This window comes from Chiloscyllium plagiosum, unplaced genomic scaffold, assembly GCF_037043375.1.
Source record: "Chiloscyllium plagiosum isolate Xiang-an unplaced genomic scaffold, Cpla_swu_hap1 HiC_scaffold_4, whole genome shotgun sequence".
Classification (NCBI taxonomy): domain Eukaryota; kingdom Metazoa; phylum Chordata; class Chondrichthyes; order Orectolobiformes; family Hemiscylliidae; genus Chiloscyllium; species Chiloscyllium plagiosum.
The window spans coordinates 16,120,113-16,135,649 of NW_028270142.1; the positions used below are offsets into that span (position 1 = coordinate 16,120,113).

Below are 15,537 nucleotides of genomic sequence, written 5' to 3' on the forward strand. Positions count from 1 at the left end.
CACCGGGACTAGGTCAGTGCCTCTTGGCATCTTTTCCTCTCCTTTATAATTTTCATTTTGCAGCTTTAACTCATTAAGGTCCAAATTGCCTCTTACCTTCAGAGCGTACTCCTTTTTATTTCCTGCACTAAGCTACAATATTTCCTATTACTTTCCTTTTAAGGGCTGTTATTAATAGAATCTGCAATTTGAATCTGCTTCAATCTGCAATTGAGAGGGAGAGGGTACAATCGGAAGTGACAGTACTTCTGTTGAATAAAGGGAACTATGGAGCTATGAGGGAGGAGCTGGCCAAAGTTCAATGGTGCAATACCTTAGCAGGGATGACAGTGGAGGAACAATGGCTGATATTTTCTGTGTATAATGCAGAAGTTGCAGGATCAGTTCATTCCAAAAAGGAAAAAAGATCCTAGGAGGAGGCATGGGTGGCCGTGGCTGACAAGGGAAGTTAAGAAACATATAAAGTTAAAAGAGAAAAAGTATAACATAGCAAAGATAAGTAGGAAAACGGAGGATTGGGAAGCTTTTAAAGAACAACAGAGGATTACTAAGAAGGAAATACGCAGAGAAAAAAATGAGGTACGAAGGTAAACTGGCCAATAATATAAAGGAGGATAGTAAAAGTTTTTTTTAGGTATGTGAAAGGCAAAAAAATGGTTAAGACTAAAATTGGGCCCTTGAAGACAGAAACAGGGGAATATATTACGGGGAACAAAGAAATGGCAGAAGAATTGAATTGGTACTTCAGATCTGTGTTCACTGGGGAAGACACAAGCAATCTCCCAGAGGTAACAGTGGCTGAAGGACCTGAACTGAAGGGAATTTATATTTGCCAGGAATTGGTGTTGGAGAGACTGTTAGGTCTGAAGGTTGATAAATCCCCGGGGCCTGATGGTCTACATCCCAGGGTACTGAAGGAGGTGGCTCGAGAAATTGTGGATGCGTTGGTGATTATTTTCCAGAGTTCGATAGATTCGGGATCAGTTCCTGTGGATTGAAGGGTTGGCTAATGTTGTACCACTTTTTAAGAAAGGTGAGAGAGAAAAAGCAGGAAATTATAGACCAGTTAGTCTGACCACAGTGGGGGGAAAGATGCTGGAGTCAATTATAAAGGATGAAATTATGACACATCTGAATAGTAGTAACAGGATAGGTCAGAGTCAGCATGGACTTATGAAGGGGAAATCATGCTTGACTAATCTTCTGGAATTTTTTGAGGATGTAACTCTGAAGATGGACGAGGGAGATCCAGTAAATGTAGTGTACCTGGACTTTCAGAAAGCGTTTGATAAAGTCCCACATAGGAAGTTAGTGAGCAAAATTAGGGCGCATGGTATTGGGGGCAAAGTACTAACTTGGATTGAAAGTTGGTTGGCTGATAGGAACAAAGAGTAGTGATAAACGGCTCAATTTCGGAATGCAAGCAGTGACCAGTGGGGTACCGCAGGGATCAGTACTGGGACCGCAGCTTTTTATAATACATGTTAATGATATAGAAGATGGTATTAGCAAATTTGCTGATGATACTAAGCTGGGTGGCAGGGTGAAATGTGATGAGGATGTTAGGAGATTACAGGGTGACCTCGACAAGTTAAGTGAGTGGGCAGATGCATGGCAGATGCAGTTTAATGTGGATAAATGTATGGTTATCCACTTTGGTGGCAAGAACAGGAAGGCAGACTACTACCTAAATGGAATCAATTTAGGTAAAGGGTCAGTACAGAGAGATCTGGGTGTTCTTGTACACCAGTCAGTGAAGGTAAGCATGCAGGTACAGCAGGTAGTGAAGAATGCTAATAGCATGCTGGCCTTCATAACAAGAGGCATTGAGTATAGAAGCAAAGAAGTTCTTCTGCAGCTGTACAGGGCCCTGGTGAGACCACACCTGGAGTACAGTGTGCAGTTCTGGTCTCCAAATTTGAGGAAAGACTATTGAGGCTGTTGAGGGAGTGCAGCGTAGGTTCACAAGGTCAATTCCTGGAATGGCGGGATTACCTTACACTGAAAGACTGGAGCGACTGGGCTTGTATACCCTTGGGTTTAGAAGACTGAGAGAGGATCTGATTGAGACATATAAGATTATTAAAGGATTGGACACTCTGGAGGCAGGAAGTATGTTTCCGTTGATGGGTGAGTCCCTATGGGGTAGGCTATTTAGGCCATTTAGGAGAAACGTCTTCCTCCAGAGAGTCATGGGTGTGTGGAATGCTCTGCTCCAGAGGGCATTGGAGGCCCAGTCTCTGGATTCGTTTAAGAAAGAGTTGGATAGAGCTCTCAAGGATTGTGGAATCAAGGGTTATGGAGATAAGACAGGAACAGGATACTGATTAAGGATGATCAGCCATGATCATATTGAATGGTGGTGCAGGCTCAAAGGGCAGAATGGCCTACTCCTGCACCTATTGTCTATAATAAATGGAGTAGTAATGTTCCTTAATCCTAAAGAGTTTAATTTCAAACATATATTTGTCGTGTTGGTGAAAGTGTGATCTTGTGCATTTGTTTTATATTTGGCATTTACGTCCCTGCAGTTTTCAAAGTATTGACTGTTATAAAATTATTCTCAATTGTTTCATTGAAATCTGAAACTTACCATGGATTCAGCACAAGTATTTTTAGGGTAAATGTTACTTCTTTGTTACAGGTCACCACAAATGACATTTTCCAAATCAAAGTATTTTGGTCTTCATGGACCAGGGAATTGCATGGACTTGCTCTAGCTTTGTCGAGATTATGTGTTTAAGTGGGATTTCTGGCATACTTTCAGTGAAGCACTACTAAAAGACTGGGAACAAATCTCACAAATTTTCTTGGCCATAATATTTGTTTCAGAAAATTGAATTTGCGCAATGAAGATAAATTTGAATACAAGCTGTAAATATGCTGCATTTTTGTTTTATTATTGATCAGCTTTCATGTCTTTAAAACTGCAAATTCAGGGATGACATCATACCCAGTAGGAGTAATTAAAGCTATCTGATGAGAGAACTTAGAAGTTGAAAAGGATGATTGTAATTGATCCTGATTCAATCCTATTAAAGCTTTTTATAGTTTAAGCTCCAGAGAAAGCAAACTGCTCATCAAGGCTCTATGTTATCAATTCCTCTGCTTGTTTCTATTTTATACCCTACAATGCAGCATTGACGACAATTCAAAAGCACTTCGTTGACTGTAAAGCATCTTAAGATGCCTAGTAGTCATAATAGACACTATGTAAATACTTTCTTTCTTTATGTGCTGTATGCTTTTCTTTTCCTAACAGCAACTTGTTTCCTCTTGATTTTCTCTTCACAGTTAATAATGAGCTACCACCTGAAATGAGGCTTGCAAGTGGTCAAATAGTGGGTGATGACCTGTCCTTCCTTACTGCCGGAGAGATTTCACCTTACATCCATGATCCTTCACTGAAGCTGTTTCAGTGTGCTGTCTGCAACAAATTTACCACCGACAGCCTGGAGGCTCTGAGCTTGCATGTGAACAGTGAGCGTTCACTCCCCGAAGAGGAGTGGAAGGCTGTGATTGGTGACATCTATCAATGTAAGCTCTGCAACTACAACACTCAGCTGAAGGCCAACTTTCAGCTCCATTGTAAGACAGACAAACACATGCAGAAATATCAGCTGGTGGCCCACATCAGAGAAGGGGGCAAACCTAATGAGTGGAGGCTCAAGTGTGTAGCAATTGGGAATCCAGTGCATTTGAAATGCAATGCCTGTGACTATTATACTAACAGTGTGGATAAGTTGCGCCTTCATAGTACCAACCATAGGCATGAAGCAGCAGTTAAGTTGTACAAGGTAAGAAAATGAGAACTGGCATTTATATGTAGACAATATTTTATGTGAAGAGATAATGTCCTGTGGAAGATTGAAGTTGTCTGTATTTCCATATAAAAGAATTAAAAATAGTTAGGTAGACAAATTTAATCAGCTGAAGTTGCATAGGTAATTATTAAAATTCAAACACAAACAAAATAGAATTATAAAAAAGAGGATCATTTGAAATATAAACCAAATAAACTGTGATGTTAGGATATCATCTCCAAGACCATCTAATTTTAATTGATTTTGGTGAATGTTAGCTATTGGACAGTCAGTAACTAGTTGTTTATTCAGCATTTGAGGAAACCATTGGTATTTGATTCTGTTTATTTTCCATAAATCAATGATTCGCTGGTTACATCTGCAAGTGTGCAACAAATTAACAGTTTTGTAAAGGCAAGAAAATATTCCTCCAGCAAAGTGAAAATAATATACTTAACAATGTGGAGTCAATAAGCTGCCAAATTCAGTGCACTACGTAATGAAAATAATATACTTAACAATGAGTCAATGAGCTGCCATATTCATTGCACTACATACACACTGAAGTCGTGAAAATGGATTTCTGTTAGAGTCAATTTTATTGAGACATCCAGTAATTGACCCTTGAGCTAGAGGAGGGGTGGTCTGTATTTGGCAAGCTCAGTCTGTTGTTATTCATAACAACCATAATGATTACACTTCTGATTTCTCCTTCAACTTTGATAAGTTGTTGATCGATTATCAAACGTATCAGCTAATGTCTATAAGTTATCTTATTGTGCATACTTTTGAAATGATATACTTTTACAAGAAGATGTAACAATGGTGTCAAACATTTCTTAAGTTCAGTGACCTAAGGATAGTGAAACAGCAAAGTGAAAAATTGTTTTTCCACTGTTTGACAAACAGATTGATTGATGAATTGATGTGTTGCTGGCATGGTGACAATCCTAATTATACAGCAGAAAATGAGCACTGAGTAAATGTGTCTGAAATCTTGCAATCTTTGGGCTCTTCAGCTAAGACATTAATAATTAGGCAGAAAACTAGTTCTTTGGAATGCAGACATTAGCAAATCTCACCAAAGAGTCATGAAATGATTAAAAACTTGAAAGACCATTGCTGTTTCAACCTGTCTACTTGACATTCTGAGTCAACTGTCATTAGGACTGAATGCACAGTTGACAATGTGATGTTGAAGGTGTTCACTAAAGTTTTGGAATTATGATGATGGGCTGGAACAGAATATGGCTTTGGTGGATATGAGTGTGGTGATGGCTGGTTGTATAATAAGATAGATCTTTGTTACAGAACACTTAGAAAGTAATATTGTAAAAATAGTCAAATATTTATTTTCACTAAGCTTAAACACAAAGACTTGCTGGCTTCTAAATGTAGCTATGCAAAGTATTTGCTAAATTGTCTAGATTTATTAATATTCTGAATTTTTGCAAACATTTGACAATATTTGAATTTATTCCGTGTAAAATATTTAAGCTCAGAATGTATTAGAACACTTGTCAACACCATTAATCACCTTTAATATGCAAAGGATATATTGTAATTAAATAAACCATTCTCCAGATTTTCATGTAAAACACCTACTATTAGCAAAAGTTGTGTAACATTCAACCAGAACATTATGATTTTTGTTTGAAGTGGGGGGTGGGAGTATGGAATCCTGATTGTAATTGGTAGCTTAACGAGGAAACACAACTTAATGCGAAATACAGTAAGCAGAATTGTCTGAACATATCCAAAGATTTTCTTTAGTAAGAAAGAATTCCCTGAAGTCCTATCTCCAGTTTAAAAATCAACATGTTTTAATGTTGCTGGGGACATTTTAGAATCATGTCCGGTCAGCATAGCCTAAAGAGTTATTACAGGTTTATTGACACACAACAGCTGCAAATATCTCTTCCATTTTATTGATTTTGCTCTTATTTTACTAGCTTTGTGGATGGAAGAATCTTGACAAGTTTAACCCATAAGGCATAACTATCATGCCAATTTCATGACATGTGACTTTCTCTTAACGTTTTAGAGCCACAGTAGACTGGTATTATGGTATTAGGTTTTAAGCAGGACCCATGGGACTTTCTGGAAGTAAAAAGTGGAATTTTTCTCAAATTCTTTTCTTAATTCTCAGCAGAAACATCAAAAAAGAACAATAGTTTAAAATAATCATCCGGATAAAATATGTGCAATAAATGTCATACAAAAGGACCTTAGGTTTTACCAGAATACAATACTACAGGGAAATTTAGCTAGATTAAAATATTTGCTCCCATTTATCCCACATTGCCTTTTAGTTTAATGCACATAAAATTTTGTGGGAGGACTGATCTGGAATGTTTGGAGCATTTATTCAAAGTATAAGCAGACATACAGTGCTGCTGTGAAGCAGAGCGAATCCTTGCAATCACTAATTGCAATACGTTTTATCATGGACCAGTTGGAAGTGTTCTTTTTCCCCCTTTTTAATGCAATGAACCTGCTGAGATTTGTTGTGTTTATTACAAGAAGAAAAAGGATTCGTTTGAAAAGTAAACACTGTAAGTCTGTTTCCCTTTTGAAGAGACTAACCAAACAGCAACTGAAGGCAAGTCATTCATGGACGTTATCAAGTGGGTGCTTAATAAAGACTCTCAATCTTTGCAAACAGAATTTGCTGAGATTTGATGAAGTGTCATCTTTGAGATGGTCTTTGTACATATTGTTTGAGAATCTAACCAAGCAAGTTTAATGAGGATTCCTAAATAACACAAGCTGATCAGATCTCTAGACAAGATTTCCCTTGATGTGATTTTCAACAATTCACTTACACATGGAAAGGATAATTTTTAACTTTGGATGCAAAGGTAGATTAGATAATATCAGTTCAACGATTCATTATTTTTCCCTCCATATTTTCACTTCCATTCACTTGGCTCCAGTGGTTAAATGTATAGTATAAGGTCTACCTCACATGAAAGTCAAAATTACTCATGTTCTGTCAAAATCTTCAGACATGCTAGACATATCTCATAGAACATTTGGAGGAACTTTTCACAATATTTGCTAGACACAGCATCCCAACAAGATTATTTCAAAAATAATCCAACATCCTATTAAAAAATTGTCTGTGAAACACCCTTAAATCCAAAAGAAAACTGTGCTCAGCCTTCCCTCAATATTCATCCACAGGATTTCTGCATGATATGCATTTCCTCATGAAGTGCTGTGTGGTTAATTTCTTTAAAAGCAGATAGTTGTAATTGTTTTCTTATCAAATCAATATATGTTAGCTTTTGCTATCAATACAATCAAACAAATCAGGATGATTTCATTAAAAATAAATAAACAGCTCTTGACTGGTCTATAAAAACCTAGTTGTGGCAATTAATAATATTGGTAGGAGGTATTCCTTGTTACTAAAATCAGACACGTACTGTAAAGATATACAAACAGCATCTAGACAGAAGATTTGACAAGATATCCTCAGGAACAATCTGGGGTATTTTCAATATAATTCACAGAGATTTCCATAGATTTCCTATTTGCATGTTTTATGAGTATTTTGTCTTTAACACATCCCACAAGGATGTTTCAGTTAAGATACACTCTCTGATGAACTATCCTTTACAATGAAACTGTCTCCCTTTAAGACATACTCCAGAAGGGTTTCCCCTCTGATGCATCCTAAGAATTTCCTTTTATGCAAATAGACAGTAGGGTTTCCACTTAGTCACACTCTGAAGGATTTCCTCTTCGGCAAACCTCAAGTGAACTATGGCAGCCCTGATTGATAAATGTTCATTAAAAGTTAGGTCTCTCACAAAAAGCAACCTTTATTGTAAAAAAAAGGGTGCTGTGTGTGTATGCGCGCGCACATGGTCGGCTTTCATTCACCACTCCCCACCCTGTCATGTCTCTCTCCCACCTGCTGTGAGGTGGGAGGGAGGCTAATATTGAAGGAAATTCTCAGCAAAAATACCTCTCTTCAGGAGGGAAATAAATTGACCAAAAATGTATTTCTACCCCTTTCCTCTTTGCCTTCTCAGTTTTATTATCTGCTTATAGTCCCACGCCTTTCCCCCATGTCAGGAACCAGGTAAAGAGACTGGCAGACAATCTCCTTTCTATCTGCTGCTGAAGTAGCTTTGAATGAATGGTGAGAGAAGGCTGGTGATTGTTAGTTCCTTTGGTAAGCACTTGTTTTATACTCTCATTCAATATTCTGTGTAAGAAATCACAGAGATAAAACCATGCCTATGAGTTACTCATATAATATTTCACAATATTGTAACTCAGTGCCTTTAATCTGCTGTTTCTTTAATCAACTAATCATCATTTAATGACAATTCTTGAATCTTTTGGGTATAAATTATGATCTGCAAATTTCATATTGTCGAGAAAGTAACAGCCACTTAACTATAGTAGACACAAGAATATGTTACATGCAAATCTCTACGAATTTAAAATGTAGTGAAAATTAATGTATACCACTGGCACTTCTGGCAATAATTATAAAGAATTAAACATGTAACCAATGAAATAGGAAAACAACAACTACATCATTATATCTTAAAAGGGTAGCATTTCAATTTAAAGAAATCAAAGGCTTTACTATGCTACAGATGGAGAATGTTTTCATCATGATTGGATGGGGGCAGGGAAACCATGCCAATAGGCACCTGTTTCCTGTTAATTCCATTTTCATGGGTGCATGCGTGCCAGTTTGTGTGTACATGCATGCATGTGTTACTGTTGAACATCATGGCATGATTATCAAAGTCAAACTTTATCAAAAGCTTTGTGGTATTTTCTCCAAACTACAGGTGTGTGCTCATGCATTTGAGGCAACTTTGGGATGATAAGGGAATGTTCTACATCACAACCTGGGACTAATTAGCACATAATTTAGAGTTTTTCAGCACAGCAGAGAAGACTAGACTATAGATGGACTAGAGAAAGAAATGTTTGAAATAATTTGAAAATTGGTTTCATGGCAACAAACAGCATTTAAAGCCTACAGGAAATGGAGTTGGGTGTATTTCAATAGCTAAGTCTTAGCCCCATAGGGTTAGTTTCATTGCTGCAATAGGCAATTTGATACTTTGAAGATCAAGCAAAATAGTTTACTGTTTGTTTCAGAGGTTTTCAGAGATTATTTTTAGAAACAATTAGCTCATTTAACCGTCAGATTATAAATACCCAAGAGCCTGTTTGGTTCTAAGAACACATCCAGTGATTGACTGGAAAGATAACCTTCAAAGTTTGTTGAAATTCTCCAATTATATCACATTCATTCATCAAAAGGAAAATTGTGTTTAAAGTATTACAATATCTGCTCCTACAAATGGACTGGTTTTGTAAATTGGCCAATTAATTATAACACCAGTAGGCCATTTTGGTATGTTCACTGCTGCTGAAGCAACCCAAAGAGTTAACGTTGTGAGGCGGTTTGCACAAGTGAATCAAACCATTATCTTCATTGGAAATCATGTCACCATCAAAGTTGCAACTCATGCTAATTGGACAAGAATTTGTATTAGTAACTATGTAGAGACACAGAAATTTTGCACTTGTTGGGTCAGGTGGGAAAAGGGAGCTATGTTGTTAATATTATCACAAAATAAAACAAAGAAGTGCTGATGCTGAAGATCTGAAACAAAAACAGAAATTGCTGGAGAAACTGGACGGATCTGACAACATTTGTGGGAAGAAAGCAAAGTTAACATTTCAAATTCAGAGACTCTTCATAGAACATCGATACTATTGTTCATTTATTCAGTAGGTTGGTTTAGTCTGGATTCTATCCAAATTAACAGACAAAATGCAAAATTGGTGTACTGGTACAAAAGTCACTCCAAGTGATAGCAGTATTGTCTATGACACATAATTCTGTCTGTAGCCATTGGTTGACTCAAATGCTTTTACTATACAGTGGTTTACATAATGAAACTTAAATAGTACTCTGTGTACTTTCGGAAATACTTAACAACTTAAAGATGGGGAGGAAGACGTATGCCCTGCCAACTTTATTTTACAATGCAATCACAAAATCAGAGACCAAATGATCTGTGACTCCTGTGTCAGAGCCACGTTGGACCTCAGGCCTGGACAGACACTCTTGATAGATGAATCTATTCATTTTTACAAGTAGTAAAGTTTCTAATTAGTGCCGAGTGGATTTGGAGAGGAGGCCCATTGCTACATAATGCTTTTGAACCAAGTCTAAGATAACTGCTTCATCAATCCTGAATAGCTCATGTCTGAACTCAGCCTGGCCAAAGAAGGGAGGGGAGATATAGATTGTGAGCCACTGTTAAGAATGGAAATTTCAGCTGCATTTTAAAGTTCTCACTAAATTGCACACATGCCAGTGTTCAAGCTACAGCAGAAATTTTCTTGAATGGGTTCTTTCAGAGCAAATGGAAAAATTCTCGTGGTTGTGAGTTACAGTACAATTAAACAAAATTACTTGCACATAAGACTTTCTGAACCCTACACAGAGAGATTTTATGTGTATTGTATATTGACACATGCTCTGGTTAAGTCACATATTGACTTGGTGTATTGCACCTGTTCTTTGATGATGTTTTTAATACATGTAGACTATTTAGAGCAGCCACCAATAAATCATAAAACAGATGTAAATGTTGAATCAGAAAGTCTGCTTCCCAAAGCCACACTATAAGACAGTGTGCCGGGATATATTATTTGCACATTTTAAAATGACTCTTTTGTTATTGCCAAGGCACAACTAAAATGTGCCTTTATTCATTACACTGTCACTCCTATCATTGCATTGCATTGGATTCTTAAGTATTCAACTTGTTTGTAGTCTTAATTATTTTTTTTGAAAATGGAAATAATCACTGCTCCAGTTTAAAACCGAGGGCAAATGGAATGCTCTTTGAGAACCATCTTAGTTTCTGTGATCACATTACATTGTATTGATTAGCAATACTGGTTGTTATTGGACAAGTTTAAGCAAATTACTTGTTCCACTTCAGTTTGAGTGTTGTGGCAGGGACGTCACTGAAAGATATGAAGGATGCAAGCTGCGCTTTGAGATGTCTAATGATTGAAAGTTCTCCAGATTACTGGGTTATCCATCCAGAGATATCCTTCAATTGTAACGATCATTTTTTAGAAAAAAAACAATTTATGGATTTTCATTTTCTCAACTCTATCTGCAAGTCTATTCTTTATGTTGACCATTCTGTGTAACAAACCTGACAGCAGATCTAAAATCATCTTTTACGATTTTGAATTTGTGTCCCAGTGTTTAATGTGAACACATTTTTCTGTATATTTAAGTAATTTTTTATCCTTTTTGAAGAGCACATCACAAACAACTTTTTAAAGTGGAGAACCCAACTCGCAGTGTTAGAATGTCTCTTATTTCTTGGTGACCAAAATGTTAGTTTGATTATTACCTTGTGTGTTCAAAATTAGGTGATCCAGTTCAACACCCTATTTGCTTCATTAATTGCAGATTCCTATTAGCAGAATACATTTAGTACCAAGTGTACAAAGACTCCGATACATTTTCCTAACAGCCCTCAAGGATATTCTTAGCTCAGCATGGTTTCTGCAGTATGCTTGTCTGTTTCCCTATGATCAGTAGATCTGCCTGCATCAAGTGCCATCTAGCATTCTCCATCCATTTACATAACTCATCCACCTAATTGTTTTTTTTAATCATTTGAGATATGGGCTTTGCTGGCTGGGCTGACATCCATTGTCTGATCCTAATTGCCCCTTGATCTGAAGTAAAACCGAAAGAACTGCAGATGCTGTAAATCAGAACCAAAAACAAAAGTTGCTGGAAAAGCTCAGCAGGAATGACAGTTAACATTTCAGGTCCAGTGACCTTTGATCTCAGTGACTTGCTAGTGCCATTTCAGAGAGCAGTAAAGAGTCTACAACTTTGCTGGGTCTGAAAATACAGGTAAGGCCAGACTGGTAAAGATGACAGCTTTCCTTCTCCAAAGGAATTAGTGAATCAGATGGGTTTTTGTAACGATCAACACTACTTTTAATTCAGGATTTTTTAAAAATTGAATTCAGATTTCACCATCGGTCATGGTGATATTTAAATTTACATCTCCCGAACTTTAGCCTGGGGCCCTAGATTACTAATCTCGTGATATTATCACTGTACCACTAGCTCTGTAATTACATATTACAATTCGATAGCACCTCCGAGCTTGGAATCATCAGCAAACTTGATGATTTGATATTAAGTATTTGAATCCAGATAAATTATGCAATTTAGTAGCTATTGTAAGATTAAGCCCTGAGGCAGGCCATTTAACACTCTCCTTCTGACATAACTCCTTTAAGAAGTATTTATTGAATGTAAATAGAACTTTTTATTGTTTCATGCTCTTCAGTCATTTTCACATTAATTCCTCGGATTCATTTTGTACACCCCTCCCCTTCAAGTTTAATTAATAGGCTTTCATGTGTAACTTTATCAAACCTTTTAGAATCCAAGGCCCCTACATAATAGGTCTTACCAGATGCTTGTTAGGTTTTCACTACCTTAACAAAGGTCAATAGATTGGATACACTAGATTTTCCCGTTTTGAATCCATAGTGAATGCCATTAACTAGGTTATTGTTTTCGAACTGATTTTTGAGTTTGCTGTTAATTTATTCCATTATTCATGTCGATAAAAGGTGAGATTGATGATTTGATAGTTGTGTGTGTGTAATGTCATGTTTTTATTAATATGATAGCTTGTTTCTAATCTGCTGATAAGTGCTTAGTTTTTATTACCTTGCACATAATGATCTGGTCTCCTTCCTATCGGAAAGATGTTGTGAAACTTGAAAAGGTTCAGAAAAGATTTACAAGGATGTTGCCAGAGTTGGAAGATTTGAGCTACAGGGAGAAGCTGAACAGGCTGGGGCTGTTTTCCCTCGAGCGTCGGAGGCTGAGGGATGACCTTGTAGAGGTTTGCAAAATTGAGGGGCATGGATAGGGTAAATAGACAAAGTCTTTTCCCTGGGGTCGGGGAGTCCAGAACTAGAGGGCATAGGTTTAGGATGAGAAGGAAAAGATATAAAAGAGACCTATGGGCGCAACTTTTTCACACAGAGGGTGGTACATGTATGGAATGAGCTGCCAGAGGAAGTGGTGGAGGCTGGTACGATTGCAACATTTAAGAGGCATTTGGATGGATATATGAATAGGAAGGGTTTGGAGGGATATGGGCCGGATGCTGGCAGGTGGGACTAGATTGGGTTGGGATATCTGGTCAGCATGGACGGGTTGGACCAAAGGGTCAGTTTCCATACTGTACATCTCTATGACTGTATGACTCTATGATTGTGAGGAATGAAGGGCTTTTGCCCAAAGCGTCAATTTTCCTGCTCCTCAGATGCTGCCTGACCTGCTGTGCTTTTCCAGCACCACTCTAATCTTGACATAATGATTGTCAGTATCTTTTGTATCTCCTCCCTACATTCTGTTAGGAACTGAGGATAAATATCTTATGATTCTGTGTAGAACTTTGATCTTATTGATGATAACATCATTTAGGTTCACTTTAGTTTTTGGGCAACTAACCAGTCAAGGAATTGGTGAAGAGGCAACCTCAATATTGAGGCATGGGTTGTATGTGATTCTGATCAGCAAAATGAAGACAAAAAAAAAATGAGTGACCAAAGCAACTGTTTGTTGGAATATCAGATGATTAAAGCACCATTGATAGCTACAATGAGATCCTGGTTAAATTTTGTTAAGGTTTAAAAAGGGGAAGAGGGGAATGAATTTGTTAATTGAATATATTTATAATCAACCTATGTAGAAATGGTAAGACATACCTCTGGCGAAGGTAGGCCTTGAACCAAGGTCTCCTGGTTCAAAGATAGGGAACACTACTACTGTGCTACAATAGCCCTAATCTCTTAGTTGTATAAATTAGGATTAAGTCTGAACAAGTGGAAAACACTTATTGGTTAAGCACTTCTGCACAGATAAAGACACACAAGGAGATAGTCTTGTAATAGTATTTGTATTCCTTTCTTTGGACCAGCAGACCATTTGATGGCTTTGGTAGGCTTTGTGGGCGGCACGGTGGCACAGTGGTTAGCACTGCTGCCTCACAGCGCCAGAGACTTGGGTTCAATTCCTGCCTCAGGCAACTGACTGTGTGGAGTTTGCACGTTCTCCCCGTGTCTGCATGGGTTTCCTCCGGGTGCTCCGGTTTCCTCCCATAGTTCAAAGATGTGCAGGTTAGGTGAATTGGCCGTGCTAAATTGCCTGTAGTGTTAGGTAAGAGGTAAATGTAGGGGTATGGGTGGGTTGCGCTTTGGCGGGTCGGTGTGGACTTGTTGGGCCGAAGGGCCTGTTTCCACACTGTAATGTAATGTAATCTAATCTAATTTAAAAAGGCATAATGTGATCATACTGTGAATTGTTCTGATAATGTTTATGACAAGTAGTAAAAGCAAGAGAGTTTCTTGGTCAGCTCAAGTTGTGTGGTAGTTGGAAGCATGATAGATTCTCCATGTAACAGACACCACATGTATGTTCTTGCCATGAAAAAATGTTATTCTTGTTTTCAGAGTCTATCACACACCCAATACGAAATGGGGTGTAAGAGTAGATATAAAGAGCCACTCATTGACAGCTTCATCTTTTAGGCATCTATAGGCAATTATTCTCTGTGTCATTTGGTAAATGGTTTTCTTAAAGTGAGATATTTGCAGATGTGTAGCTCTTGCTATTTTAAATAAGTAAAAGTTGACTTAATTAAAATGACAGTCCCTAAAGGAAACTTTTTAATATTTATATCAAATGTATAGCTTGTAACCATACAGCTACCTACCATCCAGGCACAAGCAATCATGTAATGATTGCCCTCTACTTGTAGACACTTGACCTTAATTTATACAATTAATACTGGTGGGTGGGAGGGATGTTGTTTGTGGTGTTTCCACTATTGATGAGACTGAGGAAGAGCAAGCTGAGATTGCAATGGCATATTCTATTTTATGAAACAAGTTGAACATTGCTGTGCCTTCCAGCTCTGCAACAGCATAAGTTTTAAGCACATTTTATGGCTATTTCCTGATTTCTGGCACTGGTCCAAATTTTTAACCATAAAATTACAAGGGTAAGAAAAACCAAAACTTGTTTCAGGTGGCTTAATGGATACTCACTCAGTAATTGAGATTGTGGTCCGAGAAAAGCACAATAGGTCAGGCAGCATCCGGAGAGTAGGAGAATTGATGTTTTAGGCATAAGCCCTTCATCATTCAGCGATAGTTGTTATAATGATGTAATGAAACGTTAAATATAGCCAATATATATTGAGATCCTTGCCAACCTATTTGAACTGGATTTATGGATGTGGAAACAGGAGTAGGTTGTTCAGCATCTCTTGGAACAAAGCCTATCAGGTTGACCATCGTTGATGTGAACCATGGCTTTATTTTTCTGCCTTTTGTTCTGTATTCCTTGAGATCCTTACCTGTTTAAAAGTCTGTCAAGTCACATCTTATTACAGGTCAGTTCTAACAGATGAACACTCTAAAAGATGCAATTTGGCTTGCGGATGAATGTAAATAATCTAAATTAATATTTTGTCAGTACAGGATGTAAACAATATACCTTGACAAATGTAAAATATCTAAAGTCAATGGAGTCCATTTTAACCATAAAATGACTACAAATCAGAGCTGTTTGATTTGAGGAAGTTTTAAAAGTGCAAAGCAATTTTTTTGGCGA

The 15,537-nt window shown here is 37.5% G+C and overlaps 1 protein-coding gene across 4 annotated transcripts in view; it reads left to right on the plus strand.

The window, feature by feature from the left end:
• LOC122549390 (zinc finger homeobox protein 4) overlaps positions 1-15,537 on the plus strand; it is a 294,666-nt gene that overhangs the window by 26,615 nt on the left and 252,514 nt on the right. For all 4 annotated transcript variants that reach the window (XM_043689135.2, XM_043689131.2, XM_043689132.2 and 1 more), the window contains exons 2-3: positions 1-12; positions 3,295-3,797. The exon at positions 1-12 is cut by the window's left edge and continues 2,600 nt beyond it. In XM_043689135.2, the coding sequence (XP_043545070.2) occupies positions 1-12; positions 3,295-3,797 (515 nt within the window). The remainder of the gene's footprint in view (positions 13-3,294; positions 3,798-15,537) is intronic.